This window comes from Prionailurus viverrinus, chromosome D2 (genome assembly GCF_022837055.1).
Source record: "Prionailurus viverrinus isolate Anna chromosome D2, UM_Priviv_1.0, whole genome shotgun sequence".
In the NCBI taxonomy this organism is placed as follows: Eukaryota; Metazoa; Chordata; class Mammalia; order Carnivora; family Felidae; genus Prionailurus; species Prionailurus viverrinus.
This window is the reverse complement of record NC_062571.1, coordinates 11,230,018-11,253,056: the sequence shown is the minus strand read 5'-3', so window position 1 is coordinate 11,253,056 and position 23,039 is coordinate 11,230,018. Positions and strand designations below refer to the sequence as shown.

At 38.6% G+C, this 23,039-nt stretch overlaps 1 protein-coding gene across 1 annotated transcript in view; it reads left to right on the top strand.

Moving 5' to 3' along the window:
• The window catches only part of RYR2 (ryanodine receptor 2), a 756,803-nt gene that overhangs the window by 514,976 nt on the left and 218,788 nt on the right, over nt 1-23,039 (top strand). Inside the window, exons 37-41 of the mRNA XM_047824653.1 lie at nt 2,448-3,252; nt 5,944-6,144; nt 13,012-13,117; nt 19,828-19,971; nt 21,957-22,230. Coding sequence (XP_047680609.1) covers nt 2,448-3,252; nt 5,944-6,144; nt 13,012-13,117; nt 19,828-19,971; nt 21,957-22,230 — 1,530 coding nt within the window. The remainder of the gene's footprint in view (nt 1-2,447; nt 3,253-5,943; nt 6,145-13,011; nt 13,118-19,827; nt 19,972-21,956; nt 22,231-23,039) is intronic.

The window sequence follows — 23,039 nt, the reverse complement described above, 5'->3', positions numbered from 1 at the left end:
GACTTATGAAAAATATTTCTCCATTGAGGACTGTTAAAGAGTGTAAGGTATTATATTAGCTTTTAATGCAATAACACCCCCACGTCTCAGTGGCTTGTGAACAGGCATGAATCTTTTGCTCACGTTACGCGAGGTTGTTGGTCCGCTGTAGCTCTGCTCCAGGCTGTGGTGGGCTATGAGTGCAGACTTCCTCCTTCTTACCCTGAGACCCAAATTGATGGGGCAGCTCCGATCTGGGACATACAGTTTCCACGGCCAATGGTGGATGTACAGGAGGGTTAACAGACACTTCAGTTCTCTTAGAACTTCTTTTTGCTTGTGGCAGATGTTACATTCACTCACATTTTATTTATTTTATTTATGACTTGCCTAAGCAAGTCATATAGTTAAGCCCAAGCTAAGTAGGGCAGATCAGACTACCCCATATACAGGACAGACAGAAGAAGAGGGAGCATATTTACCAACAACAGTATGGCGTGTGCTAAGGAGGTGTTATATTTTATATTTAAACAGATAAAATAATGTCCTTGTAACAGATAGAATAACAAGTTATTTCTTTTGCTATCCTCCCAAGTAAATCCATAGCTTATTAAAGTATGAATATTGCTATAAGGAGTTGGTGTGGAAAGACAGATTAAAGTAGTTGAGGTATATGCTTTGGTTTGCCCTGACCTAAGTGTAGAGTCATGAGATGGAGACTATAGATCCTTCCAGAATTCTCTTATTCATTCATTCCAGACATATATTAGTTCTCATTGTGTCCCTGGCATTGGATACTAAATGGTATACAAAACAGATGGGACCCTTACCTTAAAAGATTTCATGGTCTAGTCGGGAAGAGAGGTGCTTTAAAGGAAGTAACAGGGTGCCCTAAAGTGAATAATAGGAGGTGGGTTGGAAGGGGCAGTAGCTAATATAAATTGTGGAGTCCTTAGTTGTTTTTTCTAGAAACTGGCAGTCTGAGAGGAATTAGATGGTAGGCTAAGTTGTGCTCTTCACTAAGAAGCTAGAATGCAGAGGTTCTTTGTTGCTACAGTGAACAGGTTTATATATTTTGACCATCAGCCAGGCTCATAGTCTTCTTGAGAGCCTGGAGGGCCTAGGTAAGACATGGGAATCATTGTCCGCTATACTTTGAGAGAGAAGGCCTGCTCAGTTATACCTTCCCAAGAATTGGGTGCTAGCAGCCGGGCCCCACAGTTGTGTGGTTTCCCGGAGGCCTAGGTGAGTCATCATTTGCTTTGAGTTTCCGACTCGGAATGCTTCTGATGCTGAGATTTGGGCGGTAGGGTCTGGAATAATTTTGCACCATCAAGCCACAGTGGCTTTTCATAGAATACCTGTGACCCGGGAAGCATAGACACAGTGGATGGGCATGGACAGGATGATCGAGTATGAAGGACGGTGACAGAGCTTAACAACAAATAATCACAAGTAATTACTCAGCTTCTACTGTGTATGAGGTTAACTGCTAGACGAATATTAATGAAGTCATATAATAACCTGTGTTCTGATGAGTTTATATTATAGTCACCAAGGACACTTTTCTAGATGAATGAGTCATTCCTTTTATTGTGAATATATCAAGTTTCTACTTTTAATTCTACAGTGTCACCCATGAGCAATCTTAATAATTTAAATAAATAGTGTAGAAACATTAGCACATCGAAAGGAATTACGTCCTCTTAAAATTGACTTCATTTTGAAAGGAATGGCTTTACTTTAGGCATATTCTGGCCATTTTAAGTTTTTTATGGGTTGGAAGGGCATGATACATTCTAGAAGCAAAATGGCCCAGCGTAGACTCAGCTTCCCAGTAGAAACTTTGCTACGTGAAATATCACAAATAGTATTTTTTTCACAAGCCATACATGCCCGATGGAAACCAGGGCTGCACTGGTCTAAGTCTGGGGCCGTGAGGGATGTGTAAGGAGGTACATCACTTCAGAAGCATTAGTCCTCCATTCTCTTACTTCCGACTGGTCAGGCGAATCACTAATCATAGGTCAGAGACAGGGACAACTTAGCCTAAGGAAAAGGTCTCTGGCTTTCTGGGGCAGCTTAGCCACGTTGGAAAAGGAGATTCAAGATTTTCTGAGGAGTGGCCAAATTCTGAAAGGAAAGGAGACACGGGTGCAGATCGAGACTCAGTGTCTACAAGAGGTGCCCCAAACCTGAGGGTGATTGATGGAGGATGAGGCAGCTTCAACCACTAGTGGTTAGAAATTTCCCACGTAAAATTGCATACGGAGGAAAACTTGTAGAATACCTAGTACTGACGGAGAAAAAAAAATACACCATCATGAAACCTGTCATAGAAAATCGGGAACAAAAATATGTTTCCGTAACTTTTTGAAATTTATGAGGTACTTCGATCTCTCCTGTGATGCAGAGTTTTTAGAACTTTTCCCCACCTGACCTTGCTACCACTCTCCTCCTTTGTACAGATCTGTTGACATACTGGAGCTGACAGAGCAGGAAGAGCTGCTGAAGTTCCACTACCACACGCTCCGGCTTTACTCCGCTGTCTGCGCCCTCGGGAACCACCGGGTGGCGCATGCGTTGTGCAGCCACGTGGACGAACCCCAGCTGCTCTACGCCATCGAGAACAAGTACATGCCCGGTTTGCTGCGGGCCGGCTACTATGACCTGCTGATTGACATCCACTTGAGCTCCTACGCCACTGCCAGGCTCATGATGAACAGTGAGTTCATCGTGCCCATGACGGAGGAGACCAAGAGCATCACCCTCTTCCCTGATGAGAACAAAAAGCATGGCCTCCCGGGGATTGGCCTCAGCACCTCCCTCAGGCCACGGATACAGTTTTCTTCCCCCAGTTTTGTGAGCATCAATAACGACTGCTACCAATACAGTCCAGAGTTCCCGCTGGACATCCTGAAGGCCAAAACCATTCAGATGCTGACAGAAGCTGTTAAGGAGGGCAGCCTGCATGCCCGGGACCCCGTGGGGGGCACCACTGAATTTCTCTTTGTACCTCTCATCAAGCTTTTCTATACTCTGCTCATCATGGGGATCTTCCACAATGAGGACTTAAAACACATCTTGCAGCTGATAGAGCCCAGTGTGTTCAAGGAAGCCGCCACTCCGGAAGAAGACACTGAGGCTCTGGAGAAAGAGCCCTCCATGGAAGACTCCAAGCCAGAAGGAGCTGGAGAAGAAGAAGCCAAAGGGGGTAAGAGGCCCAAGGAAGGACTGCTCCAAATGAAACTGCCTGAGCCAGTTAAATTGCAGGTAATCAGAAAACAAAACAAAATGAAAAAACAACAACAACAAAATTTTTTTTAGTGAATTTCAGGGTTACTAACTATTACGGTATTGATATTTGCCTTTGTCTCTTTTCCTCTTGGTGGTGGGGGAGGGGTGTGTGTGTATTTTTGTGTTCGTGTATAATGATCGTTTTTCATAAAATTAACCAACTTCCTGTTGTGTTTTGGGATGTGCCAGTATAATTTTCTTGCATTTAGAATGGAATTCATGAATGGGGCGCCTGGGTGTCTCAGTCAGTTAAGCATCCGACTTCAGCTCAGGTCATAATCTCATGGTTTGTGGGTTCCAGCCCTGCACTGGGCTCTATGCTGACATCTCAGAGCCTGGAGCCTGCTTTGTATTCTGTGTCTCGCTCTCTCTCTGTCTCTGTCTCTGTCTCTCTCAAAAATAAATAAGCATTTAAAAAAATTAGAATGCAATTCATGAATTTTCCAATGGTGTCAGTTGACAATAGTTGATAAGAAATACATTTAGTGATTTGAGTGTGTGTGTCTAGCACTTTTTCTCCTCCTCTTCATTAGCAATTTCTCTTTCCTCTTATTTCTGCAGATGCATTCCACCAACCATTTGTTGGAACGCCTGAAACAGAAGGGACCCCTTACCCCCTTCCTACCCTGCCCCCACTCTCACTAGCCATAGAACACTTTGTTACCAGTAGGTGTGCCCATTCTCACACAGCAAGATTTTGCTTCCTGCATGTATGTTTCTAAGGAATTAAAGACATTGCCTGTTTCTTGTGCTTATCAAGATGTCTGAAAGATCCTTTCTTAACATGTCTTCAGTCCGTAAGAGTCCATTTGATGTTTGCATCATTGACAGGCTCTTTTACTTTTCAGTCCTCAGTCAACATTGATTGAGGTCTTCCTTTGAGCCAGACGTGTGGTTCTGGGTGGAGGAAAAACTTGCCAGCTGTACCTTCCAGACATTCACAGTCTCTAAGGGAAATATACATGTATTTATCTATTTCTGTTAAAATATTTTATTGATAATTGCATTGAATGATCTGAAGGAAAAGAATGAATTACTAGAAAAAAGACAATCTCAACTGGATTACCGTGAGAAAGGTGAGGGAGTCCTCTGTGAGATGGTGACTTTTAATTGGAGTTCAGATGGATGAGCTGGAGTCCAGTAGATGTAAAGAAGGAGTAGGAAGAGTGTTCTAGGAGCTTTTAGCACAGAGCACAACAAAGGTTCTGAGGCAGAAAAAGGCCATTTAACCTAATTAGCTAAGGAAAGAGGGTGAGATAGGCAGGAGGCAGGTAACATAGAATCCAGGCATTTGACAGACTTTAACTTTTTTTAATGTTTATTTATTTTGAAAGAGAGAGACAGAGCATGAGCAGGGGAGGGGCAGAGAGAGAGGGAGACACAGAATCAGAAGCAGGCTCCAGGCTCTGAGCCGTCAGCACAGAGCCTGATGCTGGGCTTGAACCCGCGAGGGAGATCATGACCTGAGCTGAAGTTGAATGCTCAACCGACTGAGCTACCCAGGCGGCCCAACCATTGAATAATTTTAACAAGGGAATTTGATTCGAAAAATTTAATTGTAGCTGCTGTGATGAAAACTGATAAGGAGAAGAGCGAGTCCTCCAGAGTCCACTCAGTTGAGAGGCTGTCACGCTGGTCCAGACCCAAGGGGACGGGGCTTGCACTGGGGTGGGGTGAAGGAGATGAAGAGGGGAGTGGAGGCTAGGGCTACCTCAGAGCTGGCATTGGCAGAAATGTCCCTGTTGTGGTTTTAAAGTTCCCTTTAACACTGCTTTGTATTTATATCACAATTGGTATTAAGTATATTTAAATGCTTTCCGAAACATGGGCAGAGTGTTCTCTTGTAGGCATATTTCTACCAACATATTCTCTCAGTTAAAAATCCTTTTAGCTGAGGTGCCTGGGTGGCTAGTTGGTTAGGCATCTGACTTTGGGTTTCATCTCAGGTCTTGATCTTGCACTTTATGTGTTCAAGCCCTGTGTCGGGCTTCACACAGCGTAGAGCCTGCTTGGGATTCCCTGTCTCTCTCCCTCTCTCTCCGTCCTTACCTTGCTTGTGCCGTCTTTCTCTTTCTCTCCAAATAAATAAATACGCTTAAATCCTTTTGACTTCCGGTTGGAGAATACCCAACTCGGCATTTAATGAATGAACAGTGAAACCACTTAATTAATTTACATGCAGAGTCTGGAGGTGCAGAGTTCTAGAATTAGTATAGGAGCTCAATAATGTCCTCAGGAAGCCAGCTCTTAATATTTTCCTGTGCTCCTCAGTCTGCGGTTTTCATCCTAAAGTGAAACAATCATGTCACTCATTACCCAGTTAAACCCAATTTGAAAAGAGAGTGTTCTAGTCTGTTATTATTGGTGTGAAATGTTTCCCACAAGACTCCTCCTCACTGAGTTCGCCTTATATATCTCATTTGCCATAGCCCCGGTAGCTGCCGAGGAGGCCAGGGCAGTAAGTGTCCACCAACGGGGCATGCATTTACCCTTTTAAGCTTAGAAAAATTGTAGGTTTTATCCCCTGGGACCAAGCACAGTGCTGCCTGCACAGAATCAGAATTCTGTTCATAGAAGAGTTGATACTAAGCGTGTCTGCCACAGGTACACATTAACTACTTAAGATTCCTGAATTCACCCCTGATGTCTTGTTCATCATCTTTTCAGATGTGTCTGCTGCTCCAGTACCTCTGTGACTGCCAGGTCCGACACCGGATAGAAGCCATCGTGGCCTTTTCAGATGACTTTGTAGCCAAGCTCCAAGACAATCAACGCTTCCGTTACAATGAAGTTATGCAAGCTTTAAACATGTCGGCCGCGCTCACTGCCAGGAAGACAAAGGAATTTCGATCCCCACCTCAGGAACAGGTACAAGAATGAAATGGAAATTCTTCCCTTTTTACTTTGGGCTTTAGTTCATTCAGGATCCGTACATCGTGAAATTACAGTATAAATGACAAGTGTTTTTTTTTTTTTCCCCTGTTCTCCTTAAACTGGCCAAGTGGATTTAGTAATTCTTAGTTTCACCAAAAGGAAAAGAAAAATCTTCTCAGTTTAAACAAATGAGAGATTTATTAAAAGGTATCATGTGTACCATAGACTCTTCGAGGAGACCTGTGTGCCAGACTCTGAAGTTCCACATGTAGAGACAGTACCCAGGGGCTCCTGGGTGGCTCAGTCGGTTAAGTGTCTGACTTCGACTCAGGTCGTGAGGTCACAGTGGGTTTGAGCCTCATGTCGGGCTCCGTGCTGACAGCTCAGAGCCGGGAACCTGCCTCGGATTCTGTGTCTCCCTGTCTCTCTGCTCACACTCTGTCTGTCTGTCTCTCTCTCAAAAATAAGTAAACATTAAAAAAATTAATTAAAAAAGAAACCATATCCAACCACAAGTGGATCTTCTTTGGCTGACCTGGCACCACCCAGTGAAAAAGAACCCTTCACTTCTGTGACTCAATGTCAGACCTTTTCTGTTTGGTCTCTCCTGAAAGACCAAATGTCACTACTGCTGCCAGGCTTGCTGAGAGATTGATCACCTGTTTATGATATCCACACCCAGATCTGCCTAGGTACAGCAGAATCAAGGGCACATGCCTGAACTAAACAATTAGCTGGTCTAGAATCTACTTCCAGATGGGATGCACACTATCTTCAGTATCTTACCCTGACCTTTTCTCTATGTATCAAGATATTTCCAAATGAAAATGTTTGTGGACTAATTGAAGAATTTGTTTTCTCACCAGAATGTAATTTCTTTGAGGGAAGGGACATGGAATTTTGTTTATTGCCACAAATAGCATTTATGGAGCAGAAAACAAGACCAGGCTCCCCCAAATCCACTCCATTCGTTAAACCGCTATTGGGAGCTCCTGCTTCTAGAAAAATGGAGTACATGTGCCTTTCCCTGTTCTTCTAAGTACAACTGTCACCCTGGAAATTACATAAAAGACAACATACAAAGACTCTGAAAGATAGAAAACAGGAGACTGACTATGGAACTTGGGACTTGAGAAACAACATGGTGGCGAGTCCCCTGGATTTTCTTTTCCCCTCATCTATGCCAGACTTGGAGCTAAAGAAGCTGGCAACCCAGAAATGCTGATGGGCACCGACAGGAAAAGCCCCGACAAAAGCCTTCTTTGTCCAGCCAGAAGACCAAGCAAACCATCTCTCTAGCAAAACTGAAAGCTTTTAGGTACTAACCGTACTACATCAGCCAAACACCAGTCCAAACTGCCCCACCCAGCGAAGACTGAGTGGGAGCCTAGCCTGCCACCCTCATCAGGCTGTAATGAGGCGCCCCGGCTGGAACTGTGAGGAGCTGAGACTTTTCCCAGCTGGGTGGTAATGAGGCTTGCGTCTTCCAAAGTGTCATTTGAGGCTAGGGAGGGAGAAGTACCAAGGCACTCTTGCCCTTTCCAGCCGGGGTTGTGTGGGTACAGGTCTAGGGGGAACTGGTCTCCCAAACTGCCCAGTGGGAACAAGACCTTCTTTCCTCAAGTGCTCGTGGAGGCCGAGTGGGGAAATGGTCTTCCGCTCCCACCTGGAAGTAACAAGGAACAGGGCAGGTTAAACTCTTCTCCTGCTAGCTACTGTCAGAAGAAGCCAGAAATTTAAGATCGAGAAGTCTCATAGTGCCAAAATGCCCAGGTTTCAGTTAAAAAAAAAAAAATCACTCATCATATCAAGAACCAAGAAAACCTTGAATGAAAAAAGACAATCACTAGATACCAACTCGGATGATCTCCAGCTCATGAAGATTTCAGTTTCTCTGACAAGGCTTTTAAATTTTTTTTTCAACGTTTTTTTATTTATTTTTGGGACAGAGCGAGACAGAGCATGAACAGGGGAGGGGCAGAGAGAGAGGAAGACACAGAATCAGAAACAGGCTCCAGGCTCTGAGCCATCAGCCCAGAGCCCGACGCGGGGCTCGAACCCACGGACCGTAAGATCGTGACCTGGCTGAAGTCGGACACTTAACCGACTGCGCCACGCAGGCGCCCCTCTGACAAGGCTTTTAAAGCAGCCATCATAAAGCTTCCAAATGGAAAAAAAAAAAAAAAAGTCTTCACAAAGAAAGAAAGATAGGAACAAGAACCAAATGGAAATTTTAGAAATGAAAAATAGCCAAAATAAAGAAACCTTTAATGGATACACTGAACAGCAGAAAGGAGACAGAGAAAAGAATCATTGAACTAAAGAGGGAATAATAAGAATCACCTACCCAGTCTGAAGAACAGAAAACAAACTGGAAAAGAAAATAAAGCTTTAAGAACCAGTGAAAATATAACAAAACATCAAACGTTTGTGACACTGGAGTCCTAGGAATAGGAGAAAGAGGGGGAACTGAAAAAAAAAAAAACCTTGGAAAAAATAAAAGTTGAAACTTTTCAAGTTTGGCAAAAGATACAAAGAAAAAGACTCAAGGGGCACCTGGGTGGCCCAGCTGGTTACGTGTCTGACTCTTGATTTCAGCTCAGGTTGTGATTTCAAGTTTGTGAGTTTGTGAGTTCAAGCCTTGAGTCGGGCTCTGTGCTGTCAGCGCAGAGCCTGCTTGGGATTCTCTCTCTCTGCCCATCCCCCACTATTTGTCTTTCTCAAAAATAAATAAAGAAACTTATAAAGAGAGAGAGAGAGAGAGAGAGACTCAAGAAGCTGAATAAACCCTAAACAGAATACCCAAAGATATCTAAATCAAGATATACCATAGTCCAACTTCTGAAAACGAGAGACACAGAAAAAAATCTCACAAGCAGTGAGAAAGAAATGACACCTAGAGGGAAAAAACAATGTGAGTGACCGAGATTTCAGATCACAAATCATGTAGGCCAGATGGAGGCAGCACACTGGTTTTCAACTGAAAAAAAGACTGAAAACCCAGAACTCTATAGGCAATGAAAATATCCTTCAGGAATGCAGGGGAAATCAAGACATTCTCAAATGGAGGCAAAGAATGAGATTTGGACTACAGCAGGCCAACCCTGAAGGAAAGCCTAAATGAAGTCCTTTAAATGGAGAGAAAATGACAATAGAAGAAAATTTGGAAAATCAGGAATGAAGAAAGAACAATGGAAGGTATTAAAATAGGAATAAATACAATGTATCTTCCCTTTTGTTTTGGGTTCTCTGTTTTTAAAAAATTTTTTAATGTTTATTTATTCATTTATTTATTTATTTATTTTGAGAGACAGACAGACATGAGCCGGGGAAGGGGCACAGAGAGAGGGAGACACAGAATCTGAAGCAGGTTCCAGGCTCCGAGCTGTCAGCCCAGAGCTCGACATGGGGCCCGAATGCAAGAACTGTGAGATTATGACCTGAGCTGAAGTTGGACGCTTAACCGACTGAGCCACCCAGGCCCCCCAAGTTTCTCTCTCTTTTTTTTAAAATGTTTATTTTTGAGAGAGAGAGAGAGAGGGGGAAACAGAGGATCTGAAGTAGGCCCTGCGCTGACAGTACAGAGCCTGATGAGGGGCTCAGACTCGCAAACTATGAGATCATGACCTGAGCCAAAACCAAAAGTTGGACGCTTAACCAACTGAGCCACCCAGGCGCCCCTCCTTTTGAGTTTTCTAAATTGTATTTGATGGATGAAGCAAAAATGATAAAGCTCTCTGCTGTGTTCTAGATGTATTTATAGGTAATATTTAAGACATTTGTATTTTAAATGAAGGAGGATAAGGGGTATAAAAGGGAGATGAGTTTTCTGTGCTTCAAACTGGTAAAATGTTGATGCCAGTAGGCTGTGATGAATTATGTACGTATATTGTTATATCCAGAGCAACCACTAAAAAAAACTATGCATAGAGATATACTAAAAAAAATGCCAGGGATAATTCAAAACGAGATCCTAAAAATAGTTCAAGGAACCCACAGCAAGTTGGGAAAAATAAAGCAGAACAAAAAACATGAAATTACAGACTTAAGTCATATCAATAAAGGCTTGAACATTACTTCAATGAAAAGAGATTGGCCGAGTGGATTATATAAAACTTGGCCTAACCATCTGCTGTTAGGTTACGTCTATGAGATGTTTCTCTGATGAGGTATTTCTAGGAGCAGTTTATGTCACATAGAATGATGTAGATAGGTTGAAAGTGAAAGGTTGAAAAAAGATATATTATGAAACACTGAAAGAAAGTAAGAGCGACTCTATCAGAGTAAAGAAATTACCAGAGGCAGACAGGATCATTACACAATGCTATAAGAACCTACCAAGAAGGCAAATGCACAGGTACTGCCTACAGCCGAAAAATATGTGAAGTCCACACAGAACCGAAAGAAGTAGATAAATACACAATGATAGTTGGAGACCTCAGCACTCCTCTTTCAGTAATCGTTAGAAAAGCTAGGCAAAAGTCAGCAAGAACATAGGAAAATGCGACTCTGTCATCACCAAACAGGGTCTTTGGATATTTGTATAACACTCCACCCAACAACATCATACATATTTTTTTTTTCAAGTGTCCATGAAACATTCTCAAAGATGGACTGTATCCTGGGCCTTAAACAGCCTAAACGGATTTAAAAGCGTTTAAATTTTTTCATACAGAGTCTTTTTCCTGACCACGGTAGAGTCAACTTAGAAATCAATAAAAGACAGAAAACAGAAAAATCTCCAAATACTTGGAAACTAAACAACACAATTGTAAATAACTCATAGTGTAAGGAGGAAGTCTTAAGGAAAATTTAAAAATCATTCAACTGAGGGGCGCCTGGGTGGGTCCGTTGGTGAAGTGTCTGACTTCGGCTCAGGTCATGATCTCGCAGTTCATGAGTTGGGCTCTGTGCTGACAGCTCAGAGTCTGGAGCCTGCTTGGGATTCTGTGTATCCCCTCTTTCTCTGACCCTCCCCCTCTTGCTCTATCTCTCTCTCTCTCTCTCAGGTAAATAATAAAACATTAAAAAAATGTTTAAATCAATGAACTGAAAAAAATGAAAGTAATCCCATATCAAAATTTATGGGAACAGCTAACACAGTGCTGAGAGGATAATTTATGACATTAAATATTTACATTTAAAAAGAGAAAAACACTCAGTAATCTCAGTTGACATCACAAGCATTTGGGAAAAAAAAAAAGAGTAGGGGTGCCTGTGTGGTCCAGTTGGTTGAGTGTCCGACTTTGGCTCAGGTCATGATCCTGTGGTTCGTGAGTTTGAGCCCCACGTCGGGCTGACTCCAGTTCAGAGCCTGGAGCCTGCTTCAGATTCTGGGTCTCCCTCTCTCTCTACCCTTCCCCCAACACCCTCTCAAAAATAAATAAACATTAAATTTTTTTTTTTTTTAATTTTTTTTTTCAACGTTTATTTATTTTTGGGACAGAGAGAGACAGAGCATGAATGGGGGAGGGTCAGAAAGAGGGAGACACAGAATCGGAAACAGGCTCCAGGCTCTGAGCCATCAGCCCAGAGCCTGACGCGGGGCTTGAACTCACAGACCGCGAGATCATGACCTGGCTGCAGTCGGACGCTTAACCGACTGCGCCACCCAGGCGCCCCTAAATTTTTTTTTTAAAAAAGAGTGAAATAATCCCAAAGCAAGCAGAAGGAAGGCAATAACATAAAGGCAGAAATCAATGAAAATGAAAACAGGACAACAATTGAAAAAAAAATTAATGAATCCAAAAACTGGTTATTTAAAAATATCAACAAAATCTACAAAACACTGAAAAGACTGACAAAGGTAAAAGACACAAATTATCAGAAATGAAATGAGGGATCACTACAGACCCTGAAGACATCAGAAGGATCATATAGGAATATATGCATGATTCTGTGTGATTCCATTTATGTAACGTTCTTGAAATGACAGTAATACAGAAATGGATAACAGTCAGTTAGTGATTGACAGGAATAAGGGATGAGGAGCAAATAGGAGGGAAGTGGATGTGGTTATAATGGTATAGCAGGAAGGATCCTTGAGGTGGTAGAATTGTTCTCTATCTTAACTATCAATGTCAGTCTCCTGGTTGTGATTCTGTACTACTGTTTTGTAAGATGTTACCTTTGGGGGGATTGAGTAAATGGTATATGTTATCTCTTTGTGTTATTTCTTAAAATAGCATAGGAATCTACAGTTCTCTCCAAATAAATGTTAAACAAAAAATTCATGTAAAAAATTCTAAAAAGAAAACAGTTGTTTCTTCGGGGGAATTTGTGAAACAGCAACATTCCTTTCTTTTCTTCGTTCAGAAGTGTAATAGTTCTATGTCTGAAGCTAACCAATTGAGGATTGTTTCTTGAATTTGGTTAATTGAACTATTAATGTTATTAAAAAGCAAGTTATCCATTATATTACTTTTCTATCGTATTTAGAATTTTTTTGCCTTTGCTACTATATCCTTCTCAAAAAAAATTCTTTAAAATATTCAGTAAAGTTTAGAAATTAGCTAGAAAGAAGGAAATCTAGGAAAAGCACAATAAAATATTTTTAAAAATAACATTTAGATTTTAGTTGATTTAAGAACCGTAAGTATACAAGGGTCTAACATATTGTGGATTTGAAAAAGAGGAAGCAAATTATATAACTGTGTTGCAACAAGCGAGGCTTTGAATAGTTCTATTTATTTTGTGGTATTTGTTATACTGAGTGATAATGACTTTTCATCTTTTGGACTGCAGTTTATGAATATTCAAAGATTGAACATCTTTGGTGTTTATGATCTTTGCTGTGTCTTTCCTGATTTCACTTTTCTTTTACTCTTGTTCTTCCTCTTTCTTGTTTGTCCAAACTTTCAGATCAATATGCTTCTCAATTTTAAGGATGACAAAAGTGAATGTCCATGTCCTGAAGAAATCCGAGACCAGCTCTTAGATTTTCACGAAGATTTGATGACACATTGTGGTAATGTCTTCGTGACTTACAACTCTTTTTAAATGTGTTATTGATTGATTAATTGATAATTGACATACCACCACTATATAATTTTAGAATATACGGTGTGATGGTTTGATTTGCATATCTTATGAAATGATTGCCATAATAGGTTCTGCTAAGCTTCCATCTTCTCATATAGATGCATTAAAAGTTTAGAAGGAAGAATAATGGGAAAAATTTTTTTCCTTGTGATGAAAACTCTTAGGATTTACCTTCTTAACAATTTTCCTGTATTTCATACAACAGGTTTAGCTATAGTCATCATGCTGTATATTGCATACCTAGTACTTATTTAACCTATAACTGGGAGTTTGTACCTTTTGACCAGTTGCCTTCAATTCCTCTCTCCCCACTCCCCACTTCTGATAACGAGTCTGCTTTCTTTTTCTCTGAGTTTGTTGTTTGCTTATGTGTTTGTTTTGGTTTTTAGGTTTTATACATAAGTGAGATCATACAATATTTCTCTTTTTCTGTCTGGCTTATTTCTCTTAGCATAATGCCTTCATGTTCTGTCTTTGTTATCACAGATGGCAGTATTTCCCGGTTTTCTGGCTAAATAATATTCCATAGTATGTATATACCACAACTTCTTTATCCATTCATTTCCAGATGGACACTTACATTGTTTCCATGTCTTGGCTATCGTAAACACTGCTCCTATGAGCATGGAGGTGCAGATTCTTTTTCCAAATTAGTGTTTTTGTTTCATTTGGATATGTTTTAAGAAGTGGGTTACTGGATCACATGGTAGTTCTATTTTTAAAATTTTTTGAGGATCCTCTATACTGTTTTCCACAATAGCTGTACCAATTTACAATTCATCAGCAGTGTGCAAGGTGTTCTGTTCTCCACATGCTCACCAGCATTTTGTTAATCTTTTGCCTTTTCAGTGGTGGCCATTCTAATAGGTGTGAGGTGCTTTGCTACCTGATTATGGTTTTGATTTACTTCTCTCTAATGACCAGTGATGATGTTGAGCATCTTTTCATGTACCATTTGGCCTTTCATATGTCTTTTTTGGAGCTGAAGAAACGTCTATTCAAGTCCTTTGCCCATTTTTTAATTGAGTTGGGTTTTTTTGTTTTGTTTTGTTTGCTATTGAGTTATAGAAGTTCTTTATATGTTTTGGGTATCAACTCCTTATCAGATATATAGTTTGAAAACATTTTTCCCCATTCTGTAGGTTTGTCTTTTCACTTGGTTAGTAGTTAATTTGATGTAGTCCCATGTGTTTATTTTTGATATTGTTGCTTGTGGTTTAGGTGTTATATCCAAAAAATTATTACCGAGACCCATATCAAGGAGCTTTGTTGCTATGTTTTTTTTCTAGAAGTTTCATGATTTGGGGTCAAACATTTAAGTCTTTAATCCATTTGTAGTTAATTTTCATGAGTGGTTAAGATATGGGTCCAGTTTCATTCTTTTAAATGTGAATATCTGATTTTCCCAGCACCATTTATTGAAGACTGTCTTTTTTTCCATTGGGTATTCTTGGCACCCCTGTCAACTAACAGTAAACCATGTATGCTTGGGTTAATTTCCAGGCTCTCGATTCTTTTCCATTTATCTATTTTTTCATTTTTATGCCAGTTCCATGCTGTTTTGATGACTCTAGTGAAATCAGGAAGTGTGATACTTCTTGATTTACCCTTCTTTCTCAGAATTTCTTTGGCTATTGGAGGATTTTGTGATTTAATATAAATTTTAGAAAGGTTTTTTTCTACTTCTGTAAAAAATGCCTTTGAAATCTTGAGAGGGATTGCATTGAATCTAAGATAGCTTCTGATAATATTACCATTTCAACAATATTCTTCCAAATCCATTAACAGAAGATACCTTGCCAGTATTTGTGCCTTCTTTTCACCAATGTATTGTAATTTTCAGCATAGAAATCTTTTGCCTCCTTAGTTAAACCTCTTCCTAAGTATTTTATTGTTCTTGATGCTATTGTAAATGGGAATGATGTTTTTAAATTTCTTTTTCAAAAATTTCATTTTCGGTTTATAGAAACACTACATATTGTTCTGCAACTTTAGTGAATTCAATGATTAGATCAAACAGTTTTTTTTTTTTTGGTTGAATCTTTAGGATTTTCTATATAAAAATCATGTTGTCTGCAAATAGAAACCATTTCATTTATTCCTTTCCAATTCATGTACCTTTTATTTCTTTTTCTTCCCTAATTGTTCTAGCTAGGACTTTCAGTACTGTGTTGAATAGGAATGGTGAGAGTGGGTAACTTTGTTCTGTTCCTAATCTTAGAGGGAACATTTTTAATATTTCACCATTGAGAAATAAAAGCTATGGGTTTGTCATATTGGCCTTTGTTATGTTGAGATATATTTCTTCTGTGCCTAATTTGTTAAGAGTTTTTGTCATGAATGCATGTTAAATTTGGTTGAGTGTTCTTTCCAACATGCCTACAGAAATGATCATATGATTCTTTTCTTTCATTCTATTATTGTGGTGTATCACGTTGATTGTTTTGCATATGTTGAACTATCCTTGAATCCCAGGGATAAATCATGCTTGATCATGGAGAATGGTCCTTTAAATATGCTGTTGAATTCAATTTCCTGGTATTGAGAAATTTTGCATCTCTATTTGTCAGGGATAATGTCTTGTGGCTTTCTTTTCTGGTAGTGTTCTTTGCAGTTTTGGTGTCAGGATAATGCTGGCCTAGTAAAATGAGTTTGGGAGTGTTTCCTCCTTTTTGATTTCTTTGGAAGAGTTTAAGAATTGCTGTTAATTCTTCTTTAAATGTTTGGTAAAATTCACCAGTAAAGCCTTTCTTCATTGTGAGATATTTGAGTACGGATTCATTTTCCTTAAATTGCTCTATTCAGAGTTTCCATTTCTGTCTTGGTAAGGTGTATGTTTCTAAGAACTTTTCCATTTCTTCTAGGTTGTCCACTTTGTTTGCTTATAATCTTCATCGTAACCTTTTATAATCTTTAGAATTTCTGTGGTATCTTTTTCATTTTTTCATTTACAGTGTCTCCTTTATCATTTATATTGTTGTTAACTTTAGTCCTGTTTCCTCCCCCCCGCCTTGGTTAGTCTACCTAAACGTTTGTCAATTTTGTTGGTTTTTTTTAAAGAAATAACTTTTATTTTGGTTAATCTTTTCTATTGTTTTTTGATCTATACGTCATTTATTTCTTCTCTAATCGTTAATATTTCCTTTCTTCTGCTAACTTTAGGCTCTGTTCATTCCTCTTTTTCTCGTTCCTTAAGGTTACACCGGTTTATTTGGGATCTTTCTTGCTTCTTAATGTAAGCACTTACGTATTGCTATGAACTTCCCTCATAGAACTGCTTTAGTTGCCCCCATAAATTCTGGCATGTTGTGTTTCCAGTTTTATTTGTCTCATTAAATTTATTTCCCCTTTAACTTATTCTTGGATTCATTGGTTATTCAAGAGAATGCTGTTTAATTTCCCTGTGTTCATGAATTTTCCAGGTTTCCCCCTGTCATTGATTTCTGATTTCATGCCTTGTGGTCAGAGAAGATAACCAGTATAATCAGCCCTCTTGAATTTACTAAGACTTGTTTTATGGCCTAGCATGTATTCTATCCTAGAAAATGTTCCATGTGCACTTGAGAAGAATGTGTATTCTGCTGTTGTTTAGTAGGATGTTTTCTATATGTCCTCTAGGTCATTTGATCTGTACTGTTGTTAAAATCCATGCTTTCCGTATTGATTCTGTCCTGGATGATCTATTCATTGTAGAGAGTGGGGTATTAAAGTCCCCACCTATTATTGTATTACTCCTTATTTCCCCATTTAGTTTTGTTTTTATTTTTGTTTTTGTTTTTTACCTTTTCCTTTATACATTTAAGTACTCCAGTGTTGGGTGCATAAATATTTATAGTTGTTATATCTTATTGATGTATTGACCTCTTTATCATTATTTAATGACCCTCTTTGCCTCATTTTACCATTTTTAGTTTAAAGTCTCTTTTATCTGATGAATGTATAGCTTCCTGTGGTATTTTATTTTGGTTTGATTATGTTTTGGTGGGAGTTGTTGGGTTTTTTTAATTATTATTATTATTATTATTATTATTATCATTATTATTATTTTTAGTTATTTGTTTGAAATGCCATTTTTCATCCCTTTCACTCTTGGTCTTTGTCTTTAAGGTTAAAGTGAATCTCTTATGGGCAGCATATGGTTGGATCTTATTTTTATTCAGCTATTCTGGGTCTTTTGGTTGGAGAATTTTATACATTTACATTTAAAGTAATTATATTGCAAATAAGGACTTACTATTACTATTTCATTATTTTTTTGGGTTGTTTTGTAAATCAACTTTTCCTTTTTATGTATCCTGCTGTATTTTGTGTTTTTGTGTTGATATCTTTTGTTATAAGTATGCTTGCCTTTTTTCTTGTGTTCTTTTGTATAATTATTATAAAATTTTCCCTTGTGGTTACCATGAGGTTTATGTAAAATACCGTAAAGTTATAACAACATATTTTAATTCATTAAAAAAAGCTAATTTTAAAGAAGAATCATGAGTTATGCACCACTATTACCTTACTGTAAAATCTCATTTTGATTATATGCTTACCATTACTGGTAATATTTATGCTACCTTTTTGTGTTATTATGATCTTAATTAGAGTTTTTTGACTTCCATTCAAAGAACTCCCTCTGACATTCCCTATAAGGCAGATTTGGTGGTAATGAACTTCCTTAGCTTTTGTTTATTGGGGAAAGTGTCTATCCCTCCTCTTTTTCTGAAGGACAGTGTTGCTGGGTGTGGAATTCTTGGCCGATAGTTATTTTCTTTCAGTGTTTTGAAGAAGTGGTCCCTTTCTCTCCTGTCCTGACAAGTTTCTGATGAGAAATTTGCCAGTGTTCTTATGGGAGATCCCTTTTACATAACTTCTCCCTTTTGCTGCTTTTAAAATTCTTTTCTTGCCTTTGCTTTTTGACATTTTAATCATAATGTGTCTCAGTGTAGCCTTCTACAGGTTCAACACCTTTGGGGTCTTTTGGGCCACATGGATCTGCATGTCCATTTCTCTCCCCATTTGGGAACTTTTCAGCCATTATTTAAATATACTTTCTGGCCCTTGTGTTTTCTCCTTTTGGAATTCCCACAATGTGAATATTGTTTCTTTCCATTTTGTCCCATAAATCTCATAGGTTTTCGTCACACTGCATGATTTCAATCGACCTGTTATTCAGGTTTTTGATTCTTCTTCTGGATATTGAGTCTACTTTTGAAACTCTCAAATTCTTCAGTTACTGTATTTTTCAACTCTAGGATTTCTGTTTATTCGTTTTAATGATTACTGTTTCCTTGTCAAACTTCTTGTTTTGAACTGTTTTCCTAATTTTGTTGAGCCGTCAATGTGTATTTTTCATACACATGTACTGATACCAAAGTTAATATAAATGTAAATAGGCTCAGAAATATACATGATGCCTGTTAGGAGTCCATATAAGAATATTTACTATGCCAAAATGGTTAACTGACCCTGTGTGGGAAGTCATAAAAAGTAGAGAGATCACAAAGGCTTTAGTACTAAGCAGGAAATAACCAACATCTTATTTTTATTTTTTCTTTTTTCTTCAGTGGCAGGGAATGGGAAGGGGGGATTGGGACATGTAACCAGATGCTTCTGGCAAAGAGATAAGAGTTAGGTTGATTTAGTCTAAAGATATTTGATCACAAATAGTTGTATTTAAACCAGTTGTGGGGCACTTTTTAGGACTGGCCTAAGAAATGTGGCACATATCTTTTGAAATTAATTGATGCTTAAGGAAATCCTTTGTTAAGTTACATGTCAGTAGCCCAAATCTATTAAGGGAGCTTTCCCCACCTTTCATTCTAAGAACTTTTAAAATAGAATTGACTTGTTCTCAACATGTGGTGCTTTTTCCCTTTAAGCAGTGATACAAACAAACTGTCCCAGTGAAAGAAAATTAATTAGTCATTTATTAGTCATTTGTTAAGTGATATATAGCACCAGTGGCATTATTTTTATTTTAGTTTAGTGAAGAGAATACAAGCATCACCTTGCATATTAATTTAACTTATGAATGAAGAAGACTAAATGAGTGCCAGAAAAGTTATACTATATATCTGTTATAAACAAAGGGATGCTCTAAAATGATAGGATTATTGCTTAAGACGTAAAGCATTTCGCTGGGTTAGGATAGCTAATTATGCCTACCATCTTTTCTCTCAATTTGTTAAAATACCACTGTGATTTTTAGAGGCAACTGAGGTGGCTGACAGTTCAGGAGATTTTCTTGGGAGGGCAAAGCTGTAAGTTTGTGCAGATAGCACCTGAGGTCAGACATGCCTGAGGGTCAGCCTAAGGGTCAGAGTAAATAGCAGAATTGATCTGGACTCTTAAGAGTGTTTTTTTTTTTTTGTTCTCTGTCTCATTTTATAATTTGTCTCAGCTGCTAATAGCCCTGAGCCCATTGGAACAGGAGAAAAAGAGAAAGGAGGACGTAGAGGCCAGTGTGTGGATTTTACCTGAGAGCTGGTGAAAGAGTGCTTAACTCTGTCTTGTCAAATGTTCTTGACATGACAGCATTGCTTTAAGCTATGCGTGGATAAGTTGCAAAACCAGAGCATTTTTCTCCTAAATGTATTTCTTTCAAACACGTTTTTCTTTTCTTCGTTCTCTTTGCTTTTCTCACACCAGGAATTGAGCTGGATGAAGATGGGTCTCTTGATGGAAACAGTGACTTAACAATTAGAGGACGCCTGCTGTCCTTGGTAGAAAAGGTGACATACCTGAAGAAGAAACAAGCCGAAAAACCAGTTGAGAGTGGCTCCAAGAAGTCCTGTAAGCAGTATGGAAGGAAACTGGCAAAGCAACCCAACTGCTGACATTTATTTCTCCTTTGAGCTAACATCATACTAGATGAGCCAGTGAGAAAATTGAGTTTGCAGCTTCTCAGAATCAGATTCTTTTTCTTAAAGTTTATTTACTAATTTTGAGAGGAAGAGAGAGACAGAGAGCAGGGGAGGGGCAGAGAGAAGGACAGATGATCTGAAGCAGGCTCCAGGATAACAGCAGAGAACCCAATGTGGGGCTCGAACTCACGAACCGTGAGATCATGACCTGAGCTGATCTGAGCTGAAGTCAGGTGCTTTAACCAACTGAGCCCCCCGGGCACTGCTAAGAATCACATTCTCAAGTAGATGTCTATGGCCGCCAGAAGTAGATAGGAGCATCCAACTGTATTTGTAGGAACAGATGGAGAGGTAGCAAGCAGTATTATAAGGATGGATGGGCTCCCTAGAGGACCAAAAATTTAGGTATTTGATCAGGGACTATCAAGAGAAGGTACAAAGTGGGTAATTTAGCTTTCATGTCTAAATATTATGCTATTGACTTTCAAATGTTCTTGCACCAAGTTAAGCTTTTTTGTTAAAGTTTAGGTAGTATCTGTAACTATATTTTGGTTCTTTGATATTTCCTGAACCGTTACGCGTTTCTGATGTATTTTTATCCTATTTAACTGAAGAGTAACAGCCTATACTCAGAAAATGAATAAGCACACGAGGCTGTGAGTCTCAGGCATGGCACTCGCCCAGGAGGGGTTCAAGTAGTGGGTTGATGAGATCCTTCTTACTTGCTACCTCATATCGAAGTCTCTGTTCATTCTGTGAGGCAGCACTGGTTTATGAACAGTTTTTACTGAAAGAAGAGAAATAAACTCATGAAGATTTTAGTTGTTTTTCGTTTCCATTAACTTACAGTGAAAATCCTTCATCCATACAACTACTTCTAAATGTACTGTTCAGTGTCACACGCAGATCTGAATCATACCTTCTTCCAAATAAGAGTTCAAGATTTCCTATGAAACGCTTTTTGTTATTATCTGGTTTATGGTTCTGACGTGCTAAAATTATCAGCCTGGTTTTGAGACATGTGGAAGTATACTGGCTATTTATCTACATTTTCTGTTTGGTTAAAATTGGTAGGTTTTGTTTTTCCTTTACTTCCTGTGTAGATTAAAGCAGGTAAAACAGCTTCTTTTGAAAATCTGCCAGTGTGTTAATGATAGGAATTGAGTACCTCTTTGTGTCTAAGTTGGTCGCATCTTTCTACTTAGCTTTGATATTTTTATTATTTATTTTTAGGAGGTTTGGAAGTTCTATTGCTTTTGTCTGTATTACACTGTATGTTACATTGCAAATTTACATTAGAATAACTTTTCACTTGACTACAGCTTTACAATCAAATCCTTTGAAGACATTTTAACTGACAATTAGGGATCCAAATTATAGTAAAAATATAATTATATGAGGTCACTATTACAAATGGCTCAAATGAGGAGATAGAAAAATAGTTCCTTGAGTGCACATGACTGACTTTATAAGGATGTATGGTGATGTCACATCTGGGAGGAAAATAATGCAACAAAGGAAATAAAAGTGGAAGTAATAGTTCATATTGATTACCCTATGGATTGCCAACAATAGTTTTGAAAAAGTGGCCATAGTTCTGAAACAGCTTAAATTCTTTAATTATAAGAATGAGTGTTAAGGAAAAGCTTGTGTGTTTTTGCCTTTTCATGTTCATAACTCATTTTTATTGACATATATATATGACATATATATATGACTGACATATATATATATATATTATATATATATAGCGTTTAAATGAAGTTTTTCTTCAAAGAATGTTCCTAGCCTTTTCATTTCTGGTATTAGGCTGGGGCTATGAGAGGTACAGCTGAAATGCCCAACTCATTTGTCTTCTCTCGTTTTTTTTTTTTTTTTTTTTCCTTTTAAAAAATATCCGTAATGACTGTGCAGCCACTCTTCAGCAGTTGATTTCTGAGACCATGGTCCGATGGGCGCAAGAGTCTGTCATTGAAGACCCTGAACTGGTGAGGGCCATGTTTGTGTTGCTCCATCGACAGTACGATGGCATTGGGGGTCTGGTCCGGGCTCTGCCAAAGACCTACACTATAAATGGTGTCTCCGTGGAGGATACCATCAACCTGCTGGCATCTCTCGGTCAGATTCGTTCTCTGCTGAGTGTAAGAATGGGCAAAGAAGAAGAGAAGCTTATGATTCGTGGATTAGGGTAATTTATTTAACTACTACAACCTCTGTCTTATAAATGTCTTCCTTCTAATGGTTTATTCCAGTAAGTGCACTGTACGTTTATTAATATAGATACACTGCTTAGATTACAGGCACACCGCATCGTATTGTGCCTTGCTTTATTGCACTTTGCAGGTAGTGTGTTTTTCACAAACGGAAAGTTTATGACCACCTTGCATCGAGCAAGTCTATGGGCAACTTTTTTTTTTTTTTTAACATCATTTGCTCACTTTGTGTCTCTTTGTGTCACGTTTTGGCAATTCTCACAATATTTCAGGCTTTGTTATTATTATTATATTTGTTATGATGGCCTGTGATCAGTGGTTACGACTCACCAAAAGCTCAGGAAATGTTAGTATTTTCAGCAATAAAGTATTTTTTAATTGAGGTACATATGCTGTTTTGTAAAACATAATTTTCCTATGCTTTTAATCGACCATAGCATATTATAAACATAACTGTTGTATGCACTGGGAAACCAAAAAATTTATTTGATTTGCTTTATTGCAATATTTTGCTTTATTGCAGTGATCTGGAACCAAATCTGCAATATTTGTGAGATACACCTGTAATATGATTATTAAATGAGATTGTTGCTTTTCTAGAAATTATATTTTACAGCTCACTAGAAAAACGACTAATTTTACAACTAGATGCTAAGGTGGCAATGATACAGCATATATCTTAGAGGGTTTTTTAAATTAATTTTTCAGTAATGTACAATCATATATAAAAATACAGGTTAATAAAAACACATTAAACTCTGTGGGGAGACAAACACTCACCACA